Genomic DNA, 19512 nt, shown 5'->3' on the forward strand with positions numbered 1-19512 from the left:
CATTTAAAATCTCACTTTCAATTCAATTAATCGCCACATATAAGAGTCCATGGAACAGTAATGTCTGTCTTTCCATAGAGAGCCATAATGTATACATATAAAACATATTTAACGAGAAATGGAAGGTGAACTTGCCTGAATAAACATTTAAGATCAGTATACAGTAAGCTCCATAGTATTTCCCTTCTAAGAAAAAAAATTCTGTCTGTCTTTCTTTCCCTCTCGCTCAAACACACCTAATCACACACCTTTAAATTGCAAAGACAGCCACTCACATACTCATGGCACCGTTACACCCCACCCAACAATTCCCTTTCACTCCCACCCTCATGCCATAGCAACCTTCACCACCATGAGTACTGATTCCAACTATCTGAAATACCATTCAGTGCATTGGTCATTGTTTACAAAGGTTTATATTAATTCAATTAAGTCAACATTGGACAGATTAGTGAAAAAAATAGCTAACCCATGTACAGTATGTGAAAATAATTTGGATAAGGTTGGTGTATTAATAATTTATAGAGCTCCCAAATAATAAATAGACAAATTAATAAATAAACAAGCAGGCAAGCAAATATCAACACACATTTTTTCTTCATTGTAAAAAAAAACACAAAAAAACTCAGGAATCCAGTGTCCGACTCTCACGATATTTTGGGAAAATTGTTTCTGATTGGTGAGTCAACTGCCAAGGCCTAAATTGCCAATGAAATAGATAACCTGCAATGAATGACAGCTAGAGAAGAAGTTAGCTAATGCTGCAGTCAGTTAGACATCTAGCAGATGTGTTATGGTTCTTCGTTATGTGTTTGTATGTTACCAGCATGACTCCATGTGAAAGGCTGCGTTGACATCGACAGAGCCGCGAAGATGAGCGGGCGGCTCGTGAACACATTGCAAAGAAATTAGCTAGTTCAACCAAATGGAAACATCTAACCGTGCTGCAAAATGTACATTGTTCCTGTTTTCCTAGCCAACAACCCACAACCTTTTCTTCTTAATGGTCCTGTGCTTTAACACCCCATTGTAATTTCCACAGCCATTTTATCTCATTGGGATGAAAGATTTTGGACTCAATGCAATGGCTTGATCCAATCGGTGGATGAAACCAAGGTGTCGAGACGGGAGGGCTGGTCGTAAGGTGTCTTGACACAGTGTTGCACGGTGTATCATCAGGTCTGGCTGTATGCCTATCTGTCTGTACACACGGTCTCCGAGGTGGAAGCCAAAAATCAAGGTGGAGGTTGGGGGTTGGAGGGGCTAAAGCACTGTGGCATTGTGGCCCTCCATCCGGGGCAGCCTTGGGTCCTGCACCGTCCCCATGGTGACCAGCAGAGGGAGGCTGTCTTCGGCTTTGGCCGTCATCGAGTGGCTCAGCGACAGCTGGGTCCCCGCCACTCCTCTCTGGGGGGCCACGGGTGGCGGGGGAGGGGGCGGTGGAGGAGGGGGGTTGACAGAGACAGGATTCTGGTGATGGTGGGCTGCCTCTAGGGGTAACCCTTGCTCCTGGTAGCCATAGCCGATGTTCCCGCAGGGGAATCTGCGAAGTCTAAATAGGGGGACCGGGGGTAGGGCGGCCGAATCTAACAGGAGCGGGGAAGGGGTAGGGTCAGTGGTACCCAAGGAGGTAGCCTGGGGTGGGGGCGGAGGTGGCAAAAGCGGCCTGCAGAACCCCTGCTGTTGCTGCTGCTGGTGATGTAAGAGCTGCAGCTGTATCTGCTGTTCTTGATGCTGTTGCTGCTGTGGATGGAAGGGGTATGGTGGCTGGAACTGCTGCTTGTGCTGCTGGTGCTGGAGACTCAGGGCCCCCACCGCCTCGGCCACAGTCAATCCCTTGTGCTCCTGCCCCTCGCCCGGCACCCTCCCACCTCCAACTCCCCCACCTCCACAGCGCACTCTTTCCTGCTTTTGCTGCAGCTGTTGTTGTTGCTGCGGTTGCTGCTGCTGCTGCTGCTTCTTCTGCTGCTGCAGCTGGAGGAACCAGGAGCCGTAAGTGGGGTTCCACAGGTTGGTGGGTTTCCCGTTGCGACCCTCCTTATCCCCAGGGTGGCCCTGGGTGAAGGCCAGATTGACGTGGCCACCGTCTGGGTTAGGTTGCTGGGTGGAGATGGGGGGAGGCGCCTTGGAGGTGGCTGTGGTCTTGGTGAATGTCTGGGGGTGGGGCTGCGGTTGTTGAGCCATCGCCTGGGGCTTGCAGGTTTCGGGGGGCTGGTTGGAAAGGAGGAGGGGTTGTTCAACTCTTCGGTTCTCCTCGGTGGGCTTGGGGGCTGATGGTGGCGGTGCGGAGCCCGCACCGTCAGGCGTCAGAGTGGACACCAGCAGGGGGGAGGCCATGGGGTCCTCAGGGCGCATGGGTACCCGCTCCTCCTCTTCAGGGAGGGGGCCATATTCCACAGGCAAGGGAACAGTCACCACATCGGGGTCCTGGAGAGAATAGAGGAGCAATGGTACTAGCATTAGACAGTAACAATGGTGAACAACAAACTATGACATTAACAATGTCTGAATTTGTAGAAATTCCCAAAAGGAATACAGATTTTATACGGACAGACAGGTTATGAGCTATATCACTTCTTAAAATAGTCAAACATATTAAAATAATCTCTTGGCAGTTAGTCATAATAATACTTGAGCACATTTCAAGTGCAGAGGTGTTGACTCTCAATGTTCACGCTCCCTACCTGTAAGCAGTAGTCAATCCTTTCCAAAATGGTGGAGAAGTTGGGCCTGTCTTCCGGTTGATGCTGCCAACTCTGTGTCATTATCCGGTACCTGAGAGAGAGAGAGACACAAAAAATGTTTTTTTTTTCTATTTGATCTTCGCACAAGTTGACTAGTCTGTAGACAGATGGTTTACTTCTGGCACTGTATCAATGCTCCAGCTAAAACGTCTGTACAAAACGTCTGTTGCGGTGTCAGTTGGGAAAGAGAGGACAAGTCAGAAATGGGAAGTGTCACCAATAACGTCACTGCCATATCCACTTGCAACCTTAGCTAAACATGAGCACAATTCCTGCCTGCATTTTAAGCCTTGCCTACCCGAACTTGTCATTTGTCTGGAGAGTTGGCTGTCTGAAGAGTCCTTTGGAAATGTCCAAGAGAAGCTGACATCCTCCCCAGACCTTGTGCCTTTGCTGCCTAGCTTACGATGCTCCAATGTCTGGGATATCCGAGACCACACGTTGACAAACACAATTAAAAAACATGTTGCCCCATTCACTAATACACTTGACAAACTCACACACAATGAAGTCAATGAAGTGTAACATCCCGCTAGTTTGAGTGATTACTGATGGAAAGTCAGTGGGGATTAAACTGAACCCTGGGGTACCCCACCGAGACATCAAATCAAGCTTTTTTTTATTAGCAGGGCTGATTTGACTCTTGTGTAATATGCTGTGGTAATGTGAGCTAGTCAAGATGAAGTTTACTACATGGGGACTTTGTCTGTTTTTGTGTAAAAAAATTATCAAAGAAGAAAAGGGTGGCGAGCACGTGATAGTCTGAGAAGTTGGGGTGTGTTTGTGTGCGAGTGTGTGTGTTTGTATGCTTGTATCCCTGTGTAAGTCTGCATACTGTGTGTGCATGAGTGAAAACTGTATACTGTGTGTGAGGGTGTGTTAAGTGTGTAACAGAATAAGTTCCATCCCTGTCTGAGTGTCAGTTCAGAAAGGGGCGGAAGTTGACTGAGCGACAGTTCACTTTTCAATCTTCACTAGCCTGCTAGCTGACATCTGCTACATGTGTTTGGGTGAAGTGTGATTGTTTTAGTGGTATATTGGACTTACACAGGCCCTGGGCAGTTTTTGGGAGGGTCCATCCTTCCCCCGCTGGTGACAAACTCCAAAACTTCCTGGTTACTGCGACTGGGATAGGGCATATAGCCCAAAGAGAAGATCTCCCATAGCAGCACCCCAAAGGACCTGAGAGAGAGGGGGAGAGAGGTAGGAGGAAGAAGGAGACGGGGGGAGGGAAAGAATCATAAAGGTGACAGGGGTGAAAGAGAGAGGGAGGAAGAAGTGAGGCTTTCAAAAGGTGAAAAAGTATATTCTACATTAGGACAGAGAGAGGAAGGTGAGGACAGAGAGAGGGTGAGGTAAACTGGAGGGGTGAAATGAAAGGGGGTGACATTCAAGATAACTAAAATGTTATTGGGAGTGCGTTACAATGGAATGTACCACGTGTCCGTTTTGGATGTGAAGATCCCTTCCATGAAGGCTTCTGGAGGCATCCACTTCACAGGCAGCATGGCACGCCCACCCTTTCTGTAGTAGCTGGCCCTGTGGGGAGACACAGACACACACACGGTTGATTTTGTTAGTGCTTTTGCAAGACTCCATTTACTGCACAACAGGTAGAGAAAGGGATGAAGAGAGAGAGGGCAGGTCCAAAGTTCAGTCGCACCAGTGTTTCCATAGAAACAACACACCATCAAATCTAATAATTGGATCCTCCTTTTACACAGCGATATTGTGCCGTGCTGATCCAATCAGTGGAATTTTACAATAACTGTAACAGAATGAGTGGACGCCCACAAAAGTCCTCAGTCCTCCCTTATCTTCAAGAGAAAGGGGGGGATTATTTTCATTTTTTCACAGACCGAGTTGTTTTAAACTGTCTCACACACATGCTGTGAGCTTGTTATCTGATACGCAGCAGAGTTATCAGATTGCCCGCTGATAACAGCCTCAGCCTGTTTCATCTTCACCGGTCCCAAACACACACTGAGAAGATAAAAGTTAACTTGGAACTGCGCCCACTGATATGGCATTGTTTTTTGGCTTGCTTCTCTAGAAATTCTGGTGGCCATGACAGATGCTAAACATGAGTTGCCGTGTGGGTGTGGTTTGATGTGGGTATTTCTTGGGTGTGTTCTTGTAGAATGTTTTGAGGGATTGACGGCCCATGACAAACCTTTTCATTCTCCTGAGGGGGAAGAGGCTCTGTCACACCTTCTTCACAACTGTGCACGTGTGAGTGGGCTATTGTAAGGCCTTCAAGGTGAGTTTAAGGCCTTTAAGGTGAGTTGGACACCAAGGAACTTAAAGCTCTCAACCCGCTCCACTGCAGCCCTGTAGTCCACGATCAGCTCCTTGGTCATCTTGACGTTGAGGGAGAGGTTGTTGTTCCAGCACCACACTGCCAGGTCACTGACCTCCTCCCTGAAGGCTGTCTCATCATTGCCGGTGATCAGGCCCACCACTGCCGTCAGCAAACTTCATGATTGTGTTGAATCAAATCAAGCTTTATTTATACAGCACATTTCATACATGGAATGCAACACAATGTGCTTCACAAGAAAAAACTAATAAAAACAATGAAAATAACAAAGAAAAACTGAATGAAGCTAAAATGGTGTGTTTTAAGATCTCTTAAAAATGTCCACAGTTTCGGCCGACAGGCTATTCCAGAGGCTGGGGGCATAGTAACTAATGGCTGCCTCGACATGCCTCTTGGTCCTAGGCTTTGGGGTAGTTAAAAGGACAGTGCCAGAGGACCTGAGGGACCTACTGGTTACATAACTTAAAAGCATGTCTCACATGTATTAGAGTGCACAATCGTGGATGGATTTAAAAACCAATAGAAGAATCTTAAAATGTAATCTTAAACACACAGGCAGCCAGTGCAGACACCTTAAAATCAGTGTAATGTGTGCTGTCCGTCTGGTCTTGGTCAGTACCCTTGCTGCAGCATTCTGTGTTTTGCAGTTGACCAATAGCTTTCTTAGTTAGACCAGACAGGAGAGCATTACAGTAGTCAAGCCTGCATGTAATAAAAGCATGGATGCTGCACCTTGGCAATGTTTCTCAGGTGGTAAAAATCGACTTTTGGTCACATTCCTAATCTGTGATTCGAAATAGATTTCAGAATCTAAAATAACACCTAGGTTTTTAACTTGGTGTTTTATCTTTATAGCCCGTGAATTGAAATGTTCATGGCAGATTCTCTCTGTGCTTTGGCTCAATAAGTACCTTGGTCTTGTCTTGATTTAGCTGAAGGAAGTTGTGAGCCATACAAAATCACTAATACAGTCTAATAATTTATCTGTGGAGCTACAATCCTCTGGTGACACAAAAATGTAAAGTTGTGTTTCGTCTGCGTAGCATTAAAAATCAATGCTGTGCTTTCTGATAATGCTGCTAATGGGTAACATATATAAACTGAACAGTTTCAGACCGAAAATCGAATCTTGTGGAATGCCACATGTGATATGTATTTTCTCTGAGTTATGTACACCAGGAGTGACAAAAAAACTCTCCACCGGTTAAATAGGTCCTAAACCAATTTAGAACAGGACCCGAGAGGCCAACCCACCACTCCAGTCTATCCAGAACAACGCAGCACTTAAATCCAAGAGTACAAGGACAGAGCTGTTTTGGCATCTGTGTTGGTTCTATGGTTATTTCCCACTTTAACTAAGGATTTCTCTGTGCTGTGGTGGGCCCAAAAAATATAGTTGGCACTTAAAAAATCTGTTTGAAAACCAATTTCTCCAGAATTTTGATTAAGAATGGAAGGTTGGAGATTGGCCAAACATTGAAGGGATTCTTCAGAAGGGATATCACCACAGCAGTTTTTAGTGCAGTGGGGAAAGTGCCTGTGATCAGGGAGTGATTAACCAGAGCTTACACTTCTTCAGATATGCAATTAAAAACTGCTTTTGTACCGGTTGTGTGGAGAGATGGACCAAGGCGCAGCGTGCTCTGAGTTCCACATATTTTATTTAGTGAAACTTACAAAACAAAAGGAAACATCCAACTAACCATAACATCAGCGGTGCTACATGCACTAACTCAAAACAAGATCCTACAAAACACAGTGAGGAAATGGCTGCCTAAATATGATCCCCCATCAGAGACAACGATAAACAGCTGCCTCTGATTGGGAACCATACCAGGCCAACATAGAAATAAATAACCTAGACTAGAACACCCCCCCTAGTCACACCCTGACCTAACCAAAATAGAGAATAAAAAGGCTCTCTATGGTCAGGACGTGACAGCTTTGAAGAAGGTGGTGGGGATAGGATCGAGAATGCAGGTATAATTTGTGATATCACTTTCCTGAGCATGCCTGTGTCAACCAGGGAAAATAACTCCATAGTGCCTTTAAGTATCATCAAACTTCTCAACAGGTATTGCTTGACTGATACCCAGCCTAATGCTTGAAATTCATCACATTTAGATGTGGAGGAAAGTTCACATAGGTTCCTGGGGATAGGATTAAAAAATATATATATATATATATAAAAAAAAAAGATTTCACCTTTATTTAACCAGGAAGGCCAGTTGAGAACAAGTTCTTATTTACAACTGCAACCTGGCCAAGATAAAGCATAGCAGTGCAACAAAAACACAGAGTAACACATAAACAAATGTACAATCAATAACACAAAAGAAAAGAAAAATAGAAAGATCTATGTACAGTGTGTGCAAATGTAGGAAGGTAGGCAATAAATAAGCCATAGAGGCAAATATAATTACAATTTAGCATTAATACCATAGAGGTCTTAGTGGTGGGTAATATATGGTGCTTTGGTGATAAAACAGAGGGCACTGTGATAGTCTACATCCAATTTGCTGAGTAGAGTGTTGGAGGCTATTTTGTAAATGACATCGCCAAAGTCAAGGATCGGTAGGATAATCAGTTTAACGAGGGTACGTTTGGCGACATGGGTGAAGGACGCTTTGTTGCAAAATAGGAAGCCGATTCTAGCCGATTGGAGATTCGTAATGCGAGTCTGGAAGGAGAGTTTACAGTCTAACCAGACACCTAGGTATTTTTAGTTAGTCCACATATTCTAGGTCAGAACCGTCCAGGGTAGTGATGCTAGTCAGGAGGGAGGGTGTGGGCAGCAATCGGTTGAAGAGAATGCATTTAGTTTTACTAGCATTTAAAAGCAGTTGGAGGCCACAGAAGGAGTGTTGTATGGCGTTGAAGCTCGTTTGGAGGTTTGTTAGCATAGTGTCCAAAGAAGGGCCAGATGTATACAGAATGGTGTCGTCTGCATAGAGGTGAATCAGAGATTCACCAGCAGCAAAAGCGACATCATTGATATATACAAGGATAAGAGTCGGACTGAGAATTGAACCCTGTGGCACCCCCATAGAGACTGCCAGAGGTCCTGACAACAGGCCCTCCGATTTGACACACTGAAAAGAAGTGTGTCTGAGAAGTAGTTGGTGAACCAGGCGAGGCAGTCATTTGATAAACCAAGGCTATTGAGTCTGCCGATAAGAATGCGGTGATTGACAGAGTCGAAAGCCTTGGCCAGGTCGATGAAGATGGCTGCACAGTACTGTCTTTTATCGATGGCGGTTATGATATTGTTTAGGACCTTGAGCGTGGCTGACGTGCACCCACTACCAGCTCGGAAACCAGATTGCATAGTGGAGAAGGTACGGTGGGATTCGAAATGGTCAGTGATCTATTTATTAACTTGGCATTTGAAGATTTTAGAAAGGCAGGTGAGGATGGACATAGGTCTATAACAGTTTGGGTCTAAGGTGTCTCCCTCTTTCAAGAGGGGGATGACCGTGGCAGCTTTCCAATCTTTGGGGATCTCAGTCGATACGAAAAAGAGGTTGAATTGGCTAGTAATAGGGCTTGTAACAATTTCGGCGGATAATTTTAGAAAGAGAGGGTCCAGATTCTCTAGCCAAGCTGATTTGTACAGTTCCAGGTTTTGCTGCTCTTTCAGAACATCAGCTGTTTGGATTTGGGTGAAGGAGAAGCGGGGCGGGTTTGGGCAAGTTGCTGCAGAGGGAGCTGAGGTGTTGGCTGGGGTAGGGGTAGCCAGGTGGAAAACATGGCCAGTCGTGGAAAAATGCTAATTGAAATGAGCGATTATCATAGATTTTATCTGGGAGGAGGTGCTCTTATTCTCCATGGACTTTACAGTGTCCCAAAACCTTTTGGAATTAGTGCTACAGGATGCAAATTTCTGTTTGAAAAAGCTAGCCTTAGCTTTCCTAACTGACTGAGTACATTGGTCCCTGACTTCCCTGAAGAGTTGCATATCGCGGGGGCTGTTCGATGCTAATGCAGAATGCCACAGGATGTTTTTGTGCTGGTCAAGGGCAGTCAAGTCTGGGGTGAAACATGGGCTATATCTGTTCTTAGTTCTACATTTTTTGAATGGGCATGCTTATTTAAGATCGAGAAGAAAGCACTTTGAAGAGCAACCAGGCATCCTTTACTGACGGGATGAGGTCAATATCCTTCCAGGATACCCAGGCCAGGTCGGTTAGAAAGGCCTGCTCACTGAAGTGTTTTAGGGAGCGTTTGACAGTGATGAGGGGTGGTCGTTTGACTGTGGACCCGTTATGCACGCAGGCAGTGAGGCAGTGACCGCTGAGATCCTGGTTGAAGACAGTGTATTCAGAGGGCAAGTTGGTCAGGATGATATCTTTGAGGGTGCCCATGGTTACGGATTTAGGGTTGTACCTGGTAGGTTCCATGATAATTTGAGTGAGATGTAGGGCATCTACCTTAGATTGTAGGACGGCTGGGTTGTTAAGCATGTCCCAGTTTAGGTCACCTAACAGTACAAACTCTGAAGATAGACGGGGGGCGATCAATTCACATATGGTGTCCAGGGCACAGCTGGGGGCTGAAGGGGGTCTATAACAAGCGGCAACGGTGAGACTTGTTTTTAGAGAGATGGATTTTTAAAAGTAGACATTCAAATTGTTTGGGAACAGACCTGGATAGTAGGACAGAACTCTGCAGGCTATCTCTGCAGTAGATTGCAACTCCGCCCCCTTTGGCAGTTCTATCTTGTCGGAAAATTTGATGGTTAGGGATGGAAATTTCAGGGTTTTTGGTGGCCTTCCTAAGCCAGGATTCAGACACGGCTAGGACATCCGGGTTGGCGGAGTGTGCTAAAGCAGTGAATAAAACAAACTTAGGGATGAGACTTCTAATGTTAACATGCATGAAACAAATGCTTTTACGGTTACAGAAGTCAACAAATGAAAGTGCCTGGGGAATAGGAGTGATGCTGGGGGCTGCAGGCCCTGGGTTAACTTCTACATCACCAGAGGATCAGAGGAGGAGTAGGATATGAGTACGGCTAAAGGCTATAAGAACTGGTCGTCTAGTGCGTTCGGAACAGAGAGTAAAGGGGGCAGGTTTCTGAGCACGGAAGGATAGATTCAAAGCATAATGTACAGACCAGGGTATGGTAAGAATTGAGTACAGTGGAGGTAAGCCTAGGCATTGAGTGACGATGAGAGAGGTTTTGTCTCTCGAAGTACCATTTAAGCCAGGTGCAGTCACCGCATGTGTGTTGGGTGGAACAACAATGCAAGCTAAGGCATATTGAGCAGGGCTGGAGGCTCTACAGTGAAATAAGACAATAATAACTAAAGAAAACAGCAAAGGCATATAGACATTAGGGAGAGGCATGTGTAGCCGAGTAATCATAGGGTCCAGTGAGTAGCTAGGCGAGCTGGTGGCACGGAGATTCAGACAGCTAGCAGGCCGGGGCTAGGAGCAGGCTAGCAGATGGGCCTCAGGGGGACGTCGCAACGGGGGAGCCTGTTGAAACCCCCTTGGACAGTTACGTCTGCAGACCAGTTGTGATGGATCGGCGGGGCTCTGGTCGGCAGCAAAGTGTCCAGGCCAATTGACATAAAAGGTATTGAAGCCCAGGGATTATCTGATGGATTTCTTCGGCTAGCCGGGGGATGGGCTGATGGATTTATCAGGCCATTAATGGTTGAGAAGAGCTCTCTAATTATTCTGATTATTAGTGGTCAAGTTAGAAAAATGAGCCTGTCTGGCATTTCTAATTGTCTTGTTATATATGCCAAGTTGTTCTCTCAGAATATCATAATGGACCTGCAACATTGACTTTCTCCACTTTCTCCAATTTCTCTTCAATTGATTTGTTTCTTCACTCATCCAAGGGGGTCTCCGTTTGGATGTGGTCTTTTTCAACTTTACTGGAGCTATGGCATCAATGGTTGCCCTTAATTTGCTTTTAAAGTTATCAACTAAATCATCACAAGAGGAAGGCAGAGTAGGTGATGGCATATTGTTCGTACACTCAGTAAAATCTGTAGCAACTTCAGATGTAAGACAGTGTTTCTTAATACTGTATTCAGTATTACCCTGTGCTATGGGTAACAAGGTAGTAATAAATCCCCAGTGGTGATCAGATAAAGCAACATCAACAATAGAGGATATTTCAATAGAAAGCCCCTTGGTAATAACCAGGTCCAGAGTATGGCAACGGTTATGGGTGGGCTGAGAAAGATGTTGGATATAGTCCATAGAGCTCAAAAGATTAATACATTCAACATGAATATTAAAAGCTCCCAACACAATATTTTTATCATAGTTCTCAAGCACAATAGACAGTAGTTCAGAAAAATCAGTAAAGAAAGTGTTGGCCTATACAGGGTTATAGCTAGCACTGGTGGCTGACATTTAAACAGTGTAGCATGACCCAAAGTTGCCAAATGAAATGTCCTTATAGCTGACAGCATTAGTAAATATAGAGGCTGTCCTCCCACCCTTTTTCGATAGAATATGAAAAGTTGTAGTCCAGGAGGAGGCTTCAATAAGAGTGGCACTACATCCTGAAGACTGCCATGTTTCAGTGAGAAATATGCAATCAACTTTGAGCTCAGTAATGAGGTCATTCATGAGAAAGGTTTAACTAGTGATTGCTCTAACATTTAAAAGTCCCATATTAAATGAGTGTGGGCCACTCTGCCTGTGGGGCATCTGCCTAAAGGTAACCAATAGAATAAGAACCAAATTATTAACATTACAACCACTTTTTCTGACAGTCTCCAATCTATCAGAATGGTAGGAGATGACAATTTGTATAAACTCAGTTGGAGTTAAAGGAACATCAATTAGGTTACTCACAATAACCATAGTGCCATTTCTATAGGAGTTGTCATGACTGTCCTGATCAGGTCAGGGTACAGGAGACCACCACCCTACAGATTATCTCCCAAACCCCCAACAGAGGAGGAGAGATCTAGGGGTCTGAAGATGTGGGGGTTTTATGACACCTCATGCCCATAATACAGAGAAATTCCTTTGTCCTAACAATGGAGAACTGGCCTCAGAACCTTAAACATGCAATAAAGGAACTTTGGAACAATGGTTTCCGTCAGCCACAATGGTGGTTATGACGAAAAGTGGAATATTAAAATGTATGTAACTTTTGTAGTTGTTTTTAAAGGTTAAGAGATGACGTTATTATGAAAACATTGTACCTTTAAGAGTTTTCCCAGTATATGCCTGATGTTTATACATTGTACGCTGTTTGGAAAATATCCAAATCAAACAGAATGTTTTGATAAAGATGAAATGTGAAGTTAGTGTCTAAAATCGGATTTTTAGCCAAATCTAAGCCTTGCCCCCTTTGACTTGGTCCGCCCAGAGAATCGCCCTAAAGGCTGTTACACCCACTTCTGACCCGAGGGTATAAGACAGGAGAGTGAAGAATTAACATAGTAGACTATTGACCCCAAGCTGCAGCCAAGGTCTAACAAAGTCGACGAACCCCAAAAGGAAACACAAGGTTGAAGACAAAGAAATATTTTTCTACACGAGCTACGGACGAGTAGCTGTGTCTAAGCGGGTGAATTCAAGCCGAACTACCCAGCCTCCACTCTCCATTGAATCGTGGTATCGACACCATTCGAGCCGAAGCTGTGAGCTCTGAGCTACAGAGCTGTCTGTCCTCAGAAGACCCCTTTCCGATCAAGGGTGAGGATCAGACCACTTAGCCAAGAAGGACACTGACATCGTGAGGACAACCAGAGAGTTGCGCCGGAGAACTTCGTCATTTAGAAGCCTAAACGACCCACGCGGAGCTTCCCACCTGAGAACTCCAACACGTAATTACACCATTATATTCTGACCCATAAGAGCGGCAGTTCGGGGCAAGGCTAATTTTAAATAAGCATGGCTGACAAATGAACCCAAATGTATATTTCTCTCGTGTACTTCCTTTATTTCTCTCTCTTTAAAATCCCCATTTTGGGTAACAAGCGCCATAGTGTGTTGGCCCGTTATACTAAGTCCTAATCGATAGCTAGACTGTGTTTTGTGTATGTGCATTTTTATCATCATTTTAGCTTGCTAGTAAATAAATAATCAACTAAGATTGGTGTGGTAAATTCAGTGGTAAAGCCCGGGTCCGTGCAGATTCCCGGATTATACGACTTTCAGATTATGAGACTGTAGAGGAAACTGATTAATTTAGCGACTGTTGTAATCGATATTCTGATATCCTTTGAGTTAATTTGGGAAATAGAAACTCAATCAAAACAATGTTCCCATGGTGCCCCAGGTTAATGAGTTAATAATTGCTTGATTCATTGCTTAATTCATTTAATCACGTAATTATAAACCGTTAATCATTCGATGAGCAACAGTCGTCACATTAACTAATACAACGTCACGACATATGGCGCCCCGTGTGAGGAATCTAAGATAGGACTAGGCCGCACTGTTGTGTTATTCCATATCAATTGTGTAGCAATATATATACATTCCATTAATAGCTATAGGCAGGACTAGTGCGGGAGAGAAGTGTGTGTGTGTCGTTCCATTTGACCCAGATACTGGTCGGGAGAGAACGACCCCTGTTGTATATCTGACCAAAGCCAGTGTGAAGGGGGTCTACTGAATGCTACGAGCTAGGGCATATGTACCAGCCGATGCAGGCATTCTGAGAAATAATACTAGTTGGGCCTAACGTAGTGTTATTTCTGTCGATCGCTTTCAGGAGTGATCTGACTCGGTCATAAGTAATTCCTAGAGCAGAGGACATATGAGCCAGCCATTACGGAAATTAGAGTAGATATATTCGTTTGACCGAAGCGAAGTTATTATCTCTCTACCTCTCGCGTTGTGTAACGGGGAGAGGTTAAGGGTTGAACGTGAGACGTCACCAAGTAAACCCGTTCCCTTGTTGGAGGGAACATCCCTTGTGCGGCGAGGGGGAAACCCCGCGCAAGGAAAGCTGAGCCTTGCGCCAGATGCTAAGCTAACAAAGGGGAGCCGCCATTTTTGTTTTCCTCTTTGTTCATAGTGAATTCCCGCGTTAGACGGGAATCCTGTGTGACCTCAGCTTGGGCTATCCGTAACCTCTGGCGAAGAATCGCCAGTCATTTTTCGTGAAATAAGTCAGGTTACGCTCTTGTGAGAAAACAACCGATGACTCTTCCAAAGGTGACATGCCGTCACCACCCGATGAAGACCTGTACAATGTCGCCGAACCATATCCTGGTTTCCATGCACAGGTAATACAACTACTGTCGGAGGCTGATGCTCTTGTCAATGACACTGAACGCCATCAGTTGAGAGAATTGTTTAACAAACACAGTGAGATCTGGTCGACAGACTCGCTGGATTGCGGGGTTACGGGTATCCATGTGGTGCGTATTCCTACGCCACCCGGAGCAACTCCTACGTTCGTTAGACAATACAAAATCCCGCTCGCAGCATACGCAGCAGTACAAGAGATTATCGATTCCTTATTAGCTAAACGGATAATCAGGGAATGTAACAGTACGTACAGTGCTCCCGTGTGGCCCGTTCTGAAACCAACGGGTAAATGGCGTCTTACCATTGACTATAGACAACTCAACAAACTGGTTCCGTTGTCTCGTTGGCCAATGACACAGCTCGACCAAGAGTTGCCAAAGGTGGCAAACGCCAAGTACTTCTCCACCGTCGACGTGGCAAATGGTTTCTGGACCATGACAGTCGACCCGCGTGACCAACACAAGTTGGCTTTCTCTTTCTCGAACAAGCTCTTCACGTTCAATCGTTGCCCATTCGGGTATGCGAACTCCCCCTCAGAGTTCAACATCTTCCTGCACAAGGCGATGCCAGACGCAGCCTCTAGGGGGACGATAATTTACGTGGACGACGTTCTCATGAGAAGTGAGACTTGGTCACATCACCTCAATGAAATGGACCACGTTCTCACCCAACTCGGGACTGCAGGGGCTAAGTTGGCCATCATGAAAGGGCAATGGTGCAGGACCAAGGTAAACTACGTTGGGCTTCTGGTGGGTGCCGAGGGCATCCTGCCACAGTCTAACCGAATCCAAGCAGTCCGCAACATCAAAACACCTACAAACCTTCACGAGGTGCGCAGCTTCTTGGGAGTATGTAATTACTCCCGTCAATTCATCGAAAACTACGCCGACTTGTCAAAACCGTTGACTCACCTTCTTCAGAAAGACACCCCATTCGTTTGGGATGTCACTCACAACGAAGCGGTGGCTTCCTTGAAAAACCTGCTTTGCGAGGCACCCTGCCTGGTATACCCCAACAAAGACAAGACATTCTTTTTGGAAGTCGGTTTCTCAGAGCACTGCCTTAGCGCTGGGTTGTACCAAAAATACGACCAAGACAAACGTGTGGTTGCTTACGCGAGCAAAACACTCAACCCCGCCGAACACAAATACTCAGACTGCGAAAAAGCGCTGCTGTCGACAGTCTGGGCGATCAAACACTTCACCAGTTATGTCGGCGGACAAAAGGTGATCATAGAAACATGTCACCAGCCTGTGACTTTTCTGAAAAGCCAACGAATCCGTGAGGGTGCTGTACACAACAGCAGGATAGCGGCTTGGCTCATGACGCTGCAGAGCCATGATGTAGTAATCAACTACGCAAAAGCAAAGAACCTGCCTTTGGGCAGTGCTTTGGCGGTGTGTCAACACTGTGGTGACGATGAAACCGACTCCGGACCACCCCCGCATGACATCGCTCCGCCATTGCCTTCGAACCATCACTATTTCGAAGAGAACGTGTGTCTCGACATGCCGATGGCATTTGTAGATGGCTGTTCTTACCGCCATCTAGACCACTTGCAAGCTGGGGTGGGATTGGTATGGCACAACGACATTCCGTGCAAACCACTTCAATTTCAGCTTGGCAACAAGACCAGCCAGTTTGCAGAAGTGGCTGGCGTGCTGATCACCCTGCAAACAGCGGTGAAACACGAATTGGCAGAACTGACGATCTGCACCGACTCTAACTACGCGAGACTCACCTTCTTATGCCACTTGCCATTTTGGAAACAAAAGCACATGACTACTTCAAGTGGTAAAGAGGTGAAAAACAAAGAGCTCATTCTAGCTTGTGATGATCTCATCACCAAACACGACATACAGGTGTATTGGAAGAAAGTCAAGGGACACTCCAAATCACCTGGTCGTGACAAACTTGGCAACGACCATGCTGACAGCATGGCGAAATCTGGTGCAATTCACGGCACCCCTTGGGTGTTTGCTGCTCGAGACGAAAAACCCACTGAGGAAGCTATGGTGTCTGCGGTAACGCGTAGCCATGTAGCACCACGGAAAACGTCGTCGCACAAACATAATGTGTTGCTAACGCATTCATTCATGAATGGCGACCTGGTAGCAATGCAACACCAAGATGAGTCCCTCGCCACTTTGATGGCATTCCTGTCGGATCCTGTCAACCACCCAGTGTCCGAACTGGCTTTGGCAGGTTCACACGACTTGCGTTCGCTGTACGCAACTAAACAGCACCTCACACTTGTAGATGACCTATTGGTGTATGTTTCAGAAACCGACACCGCTCGAAGGTGGGTGGTTCCTAAAACACAGAGGGGGATAATGATAGCTCATGCCCACGACGAGCCATGTGGAGGCCATAGGGGGGTCAAGGCTACATGTGAAACATTGCGACAGGTGGCCCACTGGCCTCACATGGAACAAGACGTGGCACGATACGTGAGGGGGTGTCTAGTTTGCTGCCAGTTTCAACCCACCAAGCCACTTCACAGAGCACCCCTGCAACGCAAGGGTGTGTCTTACCCCTGGAGCTCGATCCAGATCGACTGGGTCGGCCCAGTTGCCAGGTCTGCCAGAGGCAACAAGTACCTCCTCACAGTGACTTGCGCATTCACAAAGTGGGTGGAGTGCCTGCCGGCGACTAATGACACAGCGGAAACCACTGCCGTTCTTTTGCTAAACCACGTTTTCAGTCGTTTCGGCCTGCCAGGAGAAACCGTGGACAGCGACAGAGGAACCCACTTTTCGGCAGCTGTAATGACCGAACTGTGGAAGCTCCTGGGAGTCAAAGCTAAACTCCACATCGCGTACCACCCTAGGAGCTCGGGGGGGGGTAGAAAGGAGCAACCAATCAATTGTCAGAATCTTGAGGAAATATGTGGCAGCCAACCACAAAGATTGGGACCTCAAACTCCCATTGGTACTGATGGCAATCAGAGCCACACGCAACAGGTCTACGGGAATGACACCCTTTGAGATGATGACGGGCCGGCAAATGACCCTTCCACTGCATCTCCTGTACCAACCGGGAGATGTCGCCGCAGCCACCGCCTACACGGCTCATCAATACGTGACCGACTTGCGGAACCATCTCCAGACTACCTTTGCGTACGCTCAAGGACAATTGGAAAGAAGTGCAGAAGGTGACAAGACCTATTACGACAAAAAAGCCTCACACCAGGTGTTCGAGGTCGGAGATAAGGTGTGGTACTACATATACACCAAACTCGCGGGCGTCGCAACAAAGTTCCTGCCCCACTGGACGGGGCCACACGAGATTGTGGTGAAGCTATCACCTGTAGCTTACCAGATCAAAATCAGCAAAGGTCGACAAAACGCCACATTAAAGTGGGTCCACCGGAACCAAATCAAGTTGTACACTCCCCCCATGGGAATAGAAGGGGTGCTAGCCAGCACCGAATAGATAAAAACCCTAGGAAAAAAACCAGAGGTACTAAGAAAATTCTTAAGTACCCTCAGCTGATCCCTTCCAGGAGACCAGTACGTTGCACCTAATATCTTTTATTCTCTTCCCAGCTACCAGATATACATCTGTTGTCACTAGTGATATCGTCCTGCGCTGTACTGATTAAAAATAAGAAAAACTGAAAAATAGTTGTCAAAACAATTTTTGTTTACAAATACAAATAACTGAAATAATCCAACAACCTCTGATTATGCGTTTCTGTAGGATGGAGTTCCTTTGGATGATCCTGACACTCTGCGCCCTGGTCAAAACCAACCCAGCAGACGTAATCACGAACGGACCCCCTACGGGAATCGTTCTCCGCGACGATCCAGGACTCCTCATAACTAACTGCAGAGTACACACGCAGAGGGTATATGTCCGCCTAGATGCAGAGAATGTGTACCGCCAACACATTCCACCTGCGGCGCATTTGAGTTGGGCCGGGGCTGACTGGACCAGCCAGGCAATTAAGCACGCCCAGCTAGACACTGCCCATATGTTGGCCCAACTCCAAAAGTTCACAGTAACCCAGTCAGAACTAGCTGAGCCCAGGCGAGAAAAACGATTCGTCGGGGCGCTACTATCGATAGGGGCAGCCGTAGGGTCACTATTTGCCCTAGGTACCACTGCCGTCAACGCAGTCAGTCTAGCCACAGTCAAGAGGAATGTTAGGGAGATTACTGAAGAGATGCCACTTATCCAGCAGCAGATGAAGGCACAGGCCCTTAGGTTGCAACATGTGGGAAAGTCTCTCCAGGACACTATTCTGGTGGTCAACACACACGCTACTCTCCTGAACAAAACTATCCTGTCTGTAGGAAAGCTAGCAGAGGTCATGAACCATGACTATGCCCATGTCCAATTGGTTCGGTTGTTACTGGAGGATTTTCTCCGTGAAGTTAGCTCTTCTATGGACCACTTGGCCATGAATAGAATCCCCTCATATCTAGTGCCCCTCTCAATGGTGCACGACATATTGACCTCAGCTACTTCAACCACACTAAGGCCGTTACAATCACATTTGGCCTATAGTCTGGGGTCGGCCATCCCAATACACGTTGATGTTGATCGTAATGAAGTGGGTTTTCTACTGACGCTGCCGGTTGTTGAACTGGAGAATATCTATAGATTGAAAACGGTTCTCAATGTAGGATTTTGGCGCGACAGTACCCACGTAAAGATTGCCACGCCCCCAGTTGTAGCTTACCAGGAAAACAACCCAGATTTCTATCTCACCCCTAACCTGCTAATGTGTACTCTAACCAAAGATGTCCACTACCTTTGTCCTAGCAAACCATTTGTCAGGGATAACACTGAGCGTCTTTGTGGTATTAAAGCTATCACCAGCGAAGAACGCTGTAGAGCCAAACTAACAGCCAGGGATGGGGCCACCACCACACAAGTGGAGGTGGTAGGGAACCGATGGTTGGTCAACACACCGTTCGCGTCCGCCACTATGACTTACGAACGCCATGACTCCATCACCCAATCAAACCTCCCCAACCAGACTGGTTTTGTTACGGTACCAGAGGGGGCGATTATTCACGTAGACGACCTCGCTCTATACCACCTTCCCGACGACCGGATAGACACAGAGATTGAAATGCCGGACGCTTTTGCTAAACGTTCCCTTGAGTTACCACAAGCCCTTCAATACCAAATCCAGTACGAGGGACCCATGACTGTCGATCTTAGCGTACTGGATGAGGCACTGTTAGTCGACCCGAC

The 19512-nt window shown here is 46.4% G+C and overlaps 1 protein-coding gene across 1 annotated transcript in view; it reads right to left on the minus strand.

Annotated features, from left to right (window-relative positions):
* Positions 1–1263: 1263 nt before the first annotated feature.
* Positions 1264–19512, minus strand: part of LOC115202792 (ALK tyrosine kinase receptor-like) — a 217754-nt gene continuing 199505 nt past the window's right edge. Inside the window, exons 22-25 of the mRNA XM_029766822.1 lie at positions 4182–4283; positions 3792–3926; positions 2685–2775; positions 1264–2427 (exon numbers count right to left, since the gene is read on the minus strand). Coding sequence (XP_029622682.1) covers positions 1264–2427; positions 2685–2775; positions 3792–3926; positions 4182–4283 — 1492 coding nt within the window. The remainder of the gene's footprint in view (positions 2428–2684; positions 2776–3791; positions 3927–4181; positions 4284–19512) is intronic.

This window comes from Salmo trutta, chromosome 12 (genome assembly GCF_901001165.1).
Source record: "Salmo trutta chromosome 12, fSalTru1.1, whole genome shotgun sequence".
Lineage (NCBI taxonomy): Eukaryota > Metazoa > Chordata > Actinopteri > Salmoniformes > Salmonidae > Salmo > Salmo trutta.